An 11,466-nucleotide genomic window follows, 5' to 3' on the forward strand; every position below is an offset into this window, starting at 1 on the left:
TTTATTTTTTATTAAAATTAATTTTTTTTAATTAACTTGTTGCGTTAACTTTTACCCATTTATGTTAAGATTTTAAATTTAGTTATTTTACTTTTACAAGTTTTTATGTCAATTTTTATTGCTTTACGTTAAGGATTTTTAATCATAACTTTTAAAAACTTTATGTCTAGGTTTTTTAATGACAATTTTAAATTGCATATGTTTTTATTTTTATTATTATATATTTTTAATTTTGACTTTTTGATTTATTATAATGATAATGCTATTTATAATATAAAATTTTAACCAATAATAAAAGAAATGCAAATAAATTATTTCTATTAATAAGACATAAAAAGAGTCCATCAAAGAGAGGATTTTTTGTTTACCATTTGAATTGGTTTACCAGTTTCTTTATGGATTTTAAATCAATGACTATAATTTAATTTATAAATCTGCTGGTCTTTATTAATTGACCTTACAATAAGGTTAAAAATGATGACCTTACTGCAAAATTTGCCGTTTATAGCTGTTAAAACGACAATATCATACTCTTCACTCAGCAGCTCTACTTTATGTTGGTAACCAGCGATCTGACTCTATGTTGCTTTTTCTTCCTTGAATTAGTGCTAAATGAACACAGGTTATGCCTATGGAACGTTTTTATATTTAAAATATATATATAATTAATTAATATTATTTTTTATGGAGACAGACGTTACATTAGAATATTTTCCAACTTAAATTTGTTTCACATACCAAATATATTCTTTTAATGAATATAAATCAAGTATCGAATTTTATTAAAAAATATAGATCGAATTACATGAACAATCGCATTCAACAAAAAACTAATTTTTGATATCTCTAGGATTCCAATAGAAAACAAAAGTACTTATCTCATAAACAAAGCCAACTATGGAGATTTGATAAGTCAATTCATAACACAAACTAATAACATCATCCAAAATCAAGCAGCATCATTACGAAACCTCGAGATTCAAGTTAGTTAACTCGTCAATTTATTAAACAATAAAGCTCAAGGGATCTTACCAATGATATAGAGGTGAATCTTAGGAGAAAAAGTAAGGAACAAGTTATGGCAATCACCTTAAGGAGCGGAAAAGTGGTTGAAAGTAGTGTTAGGCAAGCGAGACTTCAAGATAAGCGTGTTGAGAATGAAACAATGATTGAGACAATTGACAAGCAAATTCAAGAAAAGGAAGAAAAAGTAACCCTACGATCACCATCCTTTCCTCAGCTTTTTAGAAACAAAAGCTTGATAAGTAGTTCTAAAAGTTTCTCAATGTATTCAAAAAGCTTCACATCAACATTCTTTTCACAAAAACTTTAGAGCAAATGTTGTCATATATGAAGTTTCTGAAAGGCATATTGAAGAAGAAGAGAAACATGGAGGATTTTGAGATGGTTACACTCACCGAGGAGTGCAACACAATAATCTAAAATAAGCTTTCACCAAAGCTTAAGGACCTAGGGAGTTTTTCTATCCCTTGCTCAATTGGTGTTGTTAATTTTTCGAAAGCTTTGTGTGATTTGGGTCTTGGTGTCTCAATTATTCCTTTGTCTATTGCTAGGAGATTTGGATTGAAGGAGATTCAACCTACGACAATCAAATTACGGCTAGCAAATAGGACATTAAGGCAACCCTTCGAGATTATAGAGGATGTCTTGATTAAAGTGGGGAAATTATACATTCCAGTGGACTTCCTTGTACTTAAGATGGAGGAGGATCAAGAGGTTCCGATCAGACTGGGGTGTCCATTCTTAGCTACTGCAGGTGCACCTAGCGATATAAAAGAAGGCAGAATAACTTTCAAAGTTTGAAAAAAAGTAGTTGAATTTACTATTTTTAATGAGAGTAAATCTCCTTTAACCACATATCATTGCTATAAAGTGGACTTAGCTAATGAAGGTAAAGATAATCTTACTCCACCACTTTCAAGTAAACAAGCACCAACTCTTGAGTTAGAGTCAAGCATATGAAAAAACAACATAGGTGTTTTCAATTTTTGGCAAAAATAAACTCCTCATTTCTTTCTTTCTTTTCTTTGGACAAGAATTCCATTGAAGATCTGGCAAACATCTCATGAATATGATAAAATTGGTAAAATATATTGAAGATTCCAAATGTGAAAGTTGGATGCGGTACTAAGCCACTTCTAAGTCTTAATTTCCTGTCTTTTCATTTATTCAAACAACAACAAATGATCAAGAACATGTTTGTTTTTTAGGAATGAAACAAATCCTTTATAACAAATTAAAAAAAAGGAAAAATAAAAGAAGAAAAAGATTTAAAATAATAATATTGATACCAAGGAAATTGATGAGGAAAAAAATAAAAAAGTTGTGACTCAAGAACCAAAAAAAGCAGCTAGTGACAAGGGAATGGGGGTTAATAGGACACTCGTCTCCCTCAAAAATATTTTTAAGATTTCACACTATATTTTTGTTTTTTTACAAATTTTGTAGTTTTGCCTTTATAACAAATTTTTCTATTTAATGCAATGCACCACATTGATTAGTCAACAATTAATTTTAGTAGATTTAGAGACTACAGTAAAATTATATTGCAGTAGAATTGTTTTTGAATTATTCCCAGGCTTCATTGCCCAAGACTCTAAGATCTCACAACCGACTCACCTCTTGTTTGCCTCCAAACATGAAATTTTGACTCTACCACTAAAAGCAACTGAGGTTTTGACTTTTGGGCACAATGAGAATTGCCGATTTATCCAAGTTACAAAACAACAACAAAATTGAGATAAAAAACTACTGGTGATAAAAGAGACGGTAAAAAGTTACAATTACAATCAAAAGTAAGCCTAACGCGTAACGTTTTTTAAAATTTATTTTTTAAAAAAAATTGTAATACTTAAATTAAGATGCCTCGTCAATATCTAACACGATTCAAATTCAATGTTAATATGGTGTAGGATACTTAGTATTAAAATAAAAGCAGGGCAGCTAAGGGCCACAAAAAGGAGACAGGAGATTCCACTTTCTTTAGAAGCCCAAACCAAGAAGTTTATAACCGTTAAAACGACAGTATCATACTCTACACTTAGCAGCTCTACTCTATGTTGGTAACCAGCGGTCTGACTCTATGTTGCTTTTTCTTACTTGAATTAGTGCTAAATGAACATAGGTTATGCATATGGAACGTTTTTATATTTAATATATATATATAATTAATATTATTGTTTATGGAGACAGACGTTACAGAAGAATATTTTTCAACTTAAATTTGTTTCATAGACAATTTATTCTTTTAATGAATATGAATCAAGTATCGAATTTTATTAAAAACTATAGATCCAATTACATGAGCAATCACATTTAACAAAAAGATAATTTCCGATGTCTCCTTTTTATATCAAACAATTGGATTTTTGAATTTGTACATTTTCTTTACTTCTACAACCTCACCCTTTTACTTGACATTTTCAATGAACAAAACAAGACCTCAAGTTTAGTTCTTTTACTCTTATTGAGATCGTTAAACCCAATCAACAAGTTTAGTAATCAAAACAGAGAATTTCTAACTACATTTTAAAAGCAATTAAAGTGGAAAAATCCCATTTTTATTGGTTTAAACAATTGTTTTGGCGAAAGGCCTAACAACTTTCTAGAGCTTTGCCAAGTATCTTCAAGAAGCCTCCACTGTTTCCTCAAAACTCCAAACTTTGCCGCCATAGCTCACCTCCCCAGCCTTTTTCTCTTTTCAAACCATGGCTCGTAACGTTGAAATTGAGATCAAGGAAGAGAACCCAAAATTCCCTGGAAACTTGTTTTTAATCTTCACAAAGCTTCCCTTTAACAGGAAACGCGAAGTTGACGTTGTGATTGAAAAGAAAGCGGATGAGAAGAAAAGCAATAAGCCAGACGTGGGGAAGCTGTCAGAGCCACGGCCAGCAGTTCCTCCTCCAGTGAAGCTCGAGGCCGAAGAGCCTGGAATGGCTTCGAGTCGGATGATTCTGTGGCAGGTGAGCTCTATCTCTTTCCATGACCATGGCTTGCTCATTATCTATTCGTTGGTTGATTAGAAGGGAAGGAGTGCGCAAATATGTGTACTCACACCAGTCGTTAATATTATCATTAATTGATAAAATATATTCATTTAACATACACATGAATATTTAATTTATTAACTAATACATAATTTTTTATTTAAAAAATATGATTTGAATTTTTTTTAATTAAAAAACCATATTTATTCTATAATGTTAAAACTTATGTAATTGTTTTGTATTAAATCAAACTATTAGTAAGAGTTGAAATAGTTTTGAGATATAAATATGTAAAAATGTAAATTCGTAAGTAATATCAAGATTTACTCAATGTAAAATTTTTATAAAAATATAAAATATGTAAAAATGTAAATTTGTGAGTAATATTAAAATTTACTTAATTATTCACTAATATAAAATTTTCATAAAAATATCATAATCGAAATAAGTTTTGATTAAAAAAATTATTACAACGTATCATTTCACTTGATAATCATATCTTTTAAATTAAAAATATAAATATATAAAATAACATTTTTTTAAAAAAAAAAAAGGGGAAAAGTTTAGATTGAGTGTGAAGTAAGGATTTAGATGCTTCTGCTTCATTTGTATATTTGTGGGGAAATGGGAGGTAGGTCCAAAGACCTATGTACTTTGGTAATGGTGTGAAGGAAGATACTACGCATGCCTTTGGCCCTTTTCTAGATCTAACATCTTGCTAAGCAATTTCTTAAAGTGGGTTAACCCTTTTCTTGATTTAATTTCGGATCTATGATCTTCTCATCAACCTCAAAATTGTCTCTTTCTTTTGATTGCAATTACCTTTCAAACCTAATTTTTTTTCTTGTTGGAGAAAATAATAAAGTCATAATCTTTAAATAAATGACACGTTTGTAGTTTTAAATAGAGCTATTCATGATCCGAGCCACTCTCATTAGATGCATTGAAAAACCCAAAGTTTTATACACTTATTTATGTTGTATTTATTATTGAAATATTTAATATTCTTAAAATAATATATTTTAAAATTAAAATTGAATAAAAATATTACTCTTTCCGTCGACACACATATAATGTCTTGATTTAATTTTTGTTGGTCAATTTTTCAACTTAGATCCCAATGATTTTAGATATGTTCTAGAACTAAGTTTTAAATAAAATTACTTTATTCCAAGTTTTGAAAGTTAATGTTTTAAAATTTTAATAAATGATTATTTGAAAAATATATATAATTAAAGTTGAAAAGTTTTAATAAAAATTATACAACATTATGCATAAAATAAAAAGAGTATTTATTAATATAATAATATTTTATATCCGTGAATAACTCTAGTTAGGTTAGCTTGTTAATGAGTGGAACATCTTAATGTGTTTACATGAAAAACTCCAAACATATTTATAGGCTAATTAATTAGAGTTCAGTTGATTGCTTGAAAAGTTTGATAATACATTATTTTATTGTCACAGCTAATCATTAATTAATTTGGATTTTTTTTATAATTAAGTATGGATAAGTTTTAGTTAAAAATAGTTTGTAATAATATTTTAAAAAAGAAAATTCATTCAATGCATAATTAATTCTTTTAAAAGATAATAAATTAATTGCAATTTTTTCTACAAATATCAATTTTTTGCTTATTTTTCTAAGCCAAACTTGCATTGTTTCTTTTTTTTTTTCCTTCAAAATTTATTAAAGTCAAAAAATAAATGAATAAAAAAAACTCATTAAAAATTCTTCAAAAGCAAAGCACGTGCAATAAGCACGTGACCTCTCTGCTTTCTCCGCCGATGCAATGAATCAAAAACCCCTGCCTGCAGACTGCAGTCAGAAACAAGTCTATGCTAAGCAATGGCGGAAGCAGAGAACAAGGTAATTCAAACCAAAAATGATAATTCTGTAGAACCCAAAAACATCTTCTCGATGTTACCCAAAATAGAGCTGAAGTTCCCTTTCTTTAAGCAACCTTCCAAAAATCCTGAGGCTTCGGTTCAAAAGGAGGAAGAAGTTGAAACTCTGAAACCACCCTCTGTATTTATAGGAAACCTCCAGAAATTTCCGCCGCCGCTGGAAATGGAGGCGGAAGAGTGCATTGGGAGGACTTCTAACCCTATAGTTCTCTGGCAGGTATATTGCTTTTATTTTTTTTTTCTGTTTTTGGGTGTTTTGGGTAACTAAATGTAGTTAAAAGAAGCAAAGTTTGGTTGGTTTTTCCAAATATAATCTTTTTATTCAGATTTTTTTCTTCTTTCTGGTTTTTTGTAATGAGTTTGTGTTTGATGCACTGTTGTTGTTCAGTTTTTCCATAGATTGTCAGTGAACCACACTTTGCCACTTAATTGTAATGATTGTACACTGAAAGTGCATCAAATAATAACTTTTCTATCATATATGAAGGAGTAGTTTTAACAGTGGTAGCAATGTATGCAGGAAGTAGAAAGAAATGAATAGGGTAGGGTAGGGTAAATGGGAATTTCTGAATTAATGACTAGTGCATAAAATCTAAAACCCTAGGTTTTATATATTGTGGTTGACATTGTTAATATGTTCCATCAGCAAAAAGAGTAACTTTTGGACTCCTTCTTGGGATATGTTGTTGATCATAAACGCTCAATCTTTTAGCAGTGTCAACAGCAAAATAAGATGGAAACTATGAGGTTGACAACTTAAGTCTCTAGAACTTTAATACCCTCTCCGTTTCAAATTGAATGTCCACATTTGACTAGGCGTAGAGGTTAAGAAAATGCTTTGATGTTAGTGTTTTTAATATTTTTTAAGAAGAATTTTATATGTATTGAAACATAGAAAAAGTTAAGAGCTGTAAGTGTTCATTAAAGTAAAGTAGATATAGTTTTGGCACGGCCAAAATTAAAAAAAAAAATAGAGGGAATAGTTTGCAATGCGTCCTGGAAAGAGCCCGTATGTGTGACTGTCTTTTAGTCATATTGTTATAAAATTCTCCTGGAGCTCTGAAGATGTGCAGATCAAATTGGTTTTGTGATGATCTGGTACAGATGTGGGATGATGCAGAATATCAGTAAATTATTTTGTTGAAATTCATTAAATCTGTGGTTTAGACTGTTGGGACAAGGTATTTTGAAAGAAAATGTTCTTCCAAGGTTGTTAGGATAGAAGTGGAGTGATTACATGATGTCAATTGTCTGAAATGTTGGTGAAAACTGTTTCTTGATGATTGATATAGTCAATAATTATTGGTAAAGAGGAAGATGTATAAATCATATATTCCGTCAAATTCATTTGTTCTGCCTTATAAGCAGGTAATAGTTGTGTTAGCATTTTGACAACAGATGATAGAGAATACATTAGTTTCTCAATAAAAGATTGGATAAAGTACTTTTTTTGTTAATGGGTTGAATTAAGACCAGATTGGTTCTGACAGGCTCACAGATTGTTGGGTTTCTTCACATGAAACGTGTTACTTGTAAAATCTCACTAGCTGCTTATGTTGTCATTCAGATTTAAAAACTTAGTAATTTAGTTGTTAAGTATATAAATAACTAAAAGTGATTAAGTAGCTTGGCTTTCGCCATAGTAGCCTTGTTTTTGAAAAAATTATAAAAGGCTGCTTAGAGTAGTCGGAGAATGTTCTTGGTAAGCTGGATTATTTCATAAGTCTTGTTATATAGCTTCCCGGTTGTGTAAGATGAATAGTTGCAGTATTCTGGTTAGAGGTGGCAAATAGGCAGGTCCGGTCCGGTCGACTTTGGGTTCAAGTGACTTCGGGTTTGAGTCACTTCGGCAGGTCCTTTATGGTTTGGGCTAGTTTCATTCCATTTTAGATTTTATGTAAAATGTGACCATTTCAACATAATTTTCTGGTTTAGGCCCTTTTGGATTTTTTTGGGGTCAGGTCTTTAACTTTTTGGTTAAATTGGGTCTGGTTGGTTTCAGGTTTGAACTTTTTCAAATGGGTTTTTGGTTTCAGGTTTGTTTTGCCACCTCTAATTTTCATTATTGGTTAATAAAAGATGATTGTATAATTTTATGTTTATTTGATAACTTATAAACCAATGGAAGTTTAATAATCTTTTATGATTGGTAAATACTTGGAAGAATAACTAATAATATGATGGAGACCAACGGGTTAAATTTTATTTCTTTGTAAAAATATAAGTGAATATTCATGGGAGATTATTACTTTCTCTTATATAATTCACTTTCAAAGAAATGGCATTTTCTACTTGCAAAAAGTTTCAAAAATGATTTATTTTGATTTTACTTGGAGGTGTCAGGATGTGACTTCTAAGAAGCAATACATGATCTCCAACCTTTAATGACCAGTTTATTGAGAGCTAAGATCCATTTGTAAGGGATTCTAACAATTTATATTTTATAACATTCTTGTCTTCCATTTTTCATTAATAATTTAGGATGATTGTATGCAAATAAGTTTTCCTAGCACCAAACTTCCTGAGTTCCATTGCCATTGATTTTCCTCTATGTCCGATTTGTCTATATTGTTAATTTGCAACCAAGCCACAGTTGTTGTCTTCTTTACCTCTTAGCCTAACTTTATAGGTGTGCTTATTGATGTTAATCTTTCTTTATCTTCTAGCAATGTTGGCCTTATCTTGAGGTACAAGTTATACTTTTGAAGCTGATTTCTATCTTTTTTATAAATGCTTTTCATTTTCTCTGTTCCCCCTTACTTTTCTCAATTATACTTTTTACTCCATGTACCTTTTCTCATTGGTTTTGATCAGATCCGGCCATGTCTTCTATCATCTTTCAGAATTCTTACTGTTCATAGAGATGATTACCGAAAACTGGAATTAGTAAAATTAAATTTTTTGTCTGAAATTAGTAAAAATTTAGATGGTTTGTTTCCATGAAGCTATCTGAATTCTGAACCTTAAATACATGTGGTAGATATGTATCTGTTTGTAGATATATTTTCATAGGTATTTGCATTTGAGCATTTAACTAATTGATTGGTACATGATCCCCTGCCTGAATAGTTGAGATAGAATTCTCCTTCCTCAAATTAAAAAATATATATATTTTCATAGGTATTTGTTTTACTAGTGGAATAATTGGCTCTTTGCTGAATCATTGGAGGAGGGATTCCTACACTCCAATGTTTTGAATTCTGCAAGTTATGTCGGTTTTAGCTACACAGAAGAAATGACCACACTCCATCTGGACCACAGCGGCCACAGCCTCACTCCCTTCCATTAGTTTTCTGGTTGTGTTGTTTATCAAGTATAATAGATTAACTGGCTTTCGGGGCTGTATATCAAAACATGAGCACATTGTTGTATCCTTCACTGCAAACACCTTTTCACTCCAATAGGTGTGTTCTAATCAAATTAGTTAATATGCTGTCAGGTTTATGCCATTGGTGGTTTCTTTTTCCTGAAGTGGATTTGGGCACGATTGAAGGAAAGGAAGGAGATGGGAGGCAAGAAGGAATCATCCGACGATGAGCAGTCTCCAGCTGATGATGACTCTCAATATGTATGAAACATCCTTGGATTTTGTGTTTGTCAGACAATTTACATTCTGGACTTTTAGGAGTCAATACTAAACTGGAGAACATGTCCTCCTTTCTGTTCCTAATGCTTAGCAATCAGAGTCCAGGCTTTATGAGTTACATCACTGCTCATCAAGTTTTGCCTCTTTTACTTGTACAAAATGCAGTTTCATGGCTGATGTATCTTGGGCCATTTACGGGGGTCTGAAGTCTTAACATTGAAGCAACTCAAATAACTTTAAATTGAGTATGTTTTTTTAACAAGTATATGGATAGATTTGAGAAGAAGCACATTGATCTTTGATTAGACTCAGAAAATAACATAAAATTAAATCAAGTGTCACATGATAATGCCCAGTTGGGGGAAAGGAAAATCACTTAAATCTGGTATCTATTCAGTAATTTCATCATATTTCAAGGTCCCCTCTCCCCTGACTTTAAAGGTAAAATGAATATTGCCTATTTAATGTAAATTTGCACTTCATGCACTAAATTGTCAATGACTACTTAATGATTACATTAATATATTTAATTATTTCAATTAATACAATTAGTGGACACTTGAAAACTCTTTAAATTTACTTGTGGAAATAATTATACTAAATCAAACCTAGTAAACCTGTTTATGGATTTTAATTGGCTCTACTATTTACATAAATATTATGTAATATTAGTGGAAAAAATGTCACAAAGTAACTTGCAAAATATTAGCTGATTTATCTTAATTTAATTATATAGTAATATTTTGATATTTATAATAATAAAAGAAGTTTTTGATTGGATAATCCAGGTAAGTTGCAGCGTTGGCCTAGAAGATGTTGGAGAAATAGCTTGCACATTGTGGGCCCAGAAGATTAGCTAATTTTCCATGTCATTCATCGCCACGCGCCTCCGACGCTCTCATCCGAAAACTCCGTTTGCCCCGGAGGACAAGCCGGATTCTTCTCAGAACCCCGACCCCCACGAAAGAAACCCGAACCCGAGTACCGGAAAGACCGCGAAGAGTGGTCGGACACAGCGATCGCGTGTCTTCTCGAGGCTTATACTGAAAAGTTTAACCAACTCAACCGCGGGAGAGATTGGGAGGAGGTTGCGGAGGCCCTTAGCGAAAGATGCGGCTTCTTCGGAAACGGAGATGGAGCGGAGTTTAAATGTATGCAACTGTATCTATGAAATTTAAGACTGGAATTTCGAATACTTTTGTTGTTCCAAATAATTTCGAATACTTAATCTTTCATGTCATCATCTATAATTCCTGCATTGGAGATTACTGTCTACGAGTGGTCACAATCAAGATTGAAAGGATCTTACATGTACATGCTTTCGTGATTAATAGGACTTTGGTTTCTCATCTCATGTGATAGTTTTATCCATTGTTCTGATTGGAAATTTGTATTTAATAGGGTGGCAGTGCAGATTGCTAGGGGTGGAGGAATTTACGAACTCCTTCAAGGTACAAAGGGTGATGGTGTCTATGATTGCCATTCTGATAAAGGCAGGGAGGCAGGTGGTTTCCAGTGGATTATCGTCTATGGACACGATGGCCATTACATACTGTGAAGAGAACGGAATTCCTGGTAATGTAATATTTTAGTTGCACTCATTCCTTTTGTATTTTCCTGAAATTTCATATGCTCTTTGTGCAGTTGTGGTATTTGATTTGCTTGAACCTGGGAATATTTCTAGAGCATTATGTGGAGGACGAGTTGGCACTTTGATTGACCAACAACGAAGGATGAGTCAGAACTGTAAATGAATTGGAAGTACCACAGATCGATGATGCATAATGAAAAGAGCCTGCTTCATCTGTAATGCCATGGATCCATCCACTTGACAACTCTACTGCTGCTGGCTAAGAAGGGCAACCTTATTCAATAATATCCTGCATTTAGTCAGGATACACTTCTGCAACATAAATGGGAGAGTGGGAGGATGTTTTATAGTCCCAAAGCATCATATTCGTGGAG

General features: G+C 31.9%; 1 protein-coding gene across 2 annotated transcripts; it reads left to right on the forward strand.

Moving 5' to 3' along the window:
* The first annotated feature begins 3,629 nt into the window (after positions 1-3,629).
* LOC110425343 (uncharacterized) lies at positions 3,630-9,787 on the forward strand. Of its 2 annotated transcripts, none has more exons than XM_089785073.1 (2): positions 3,630-3,983; positions 9,355-9,787. In XM_089785073.1, exons 1-2 carry the CDS (start codon positions 3,729-3,731, stop codon positions 9,487-9,489), a joined length of 390 nt encoding a protein of 129 aa, XP_089641199.1. In that variant the 5' UTR covers positions 3,630-3,728; the 3' UTR covers positions 9,490-9,787. The 2 variants fall into 2 exon arrangements, with proteins under 2 accessions (XP_089641199.1, XP_021295909.1); XM_021440234.1 differs by lacking the exon at positions 3,630-3,983 and adding an exon at positions 5,810-6,132.
* Positions 9,788-11,466: the final 1,679 nt, after the last annotated feature.

This window comes from Theobroma umbraticum, unplaced genomic scaffold, assembly GCF_002168275.2.
Source record: "Theobroma umbraticum cultivar Fairchild unplaced genomic scaffold, ASM216827v3 scaffold_81.0, whole genome shotgun sequence".
In the NCBI taxonomy this organism is placed as follows: Eukaryota; Viridiplantae; Streptophyta; class Magnoliopsida; order Malvales; family Malvaceae; genus Theobroma; species Theobroma umbraticum.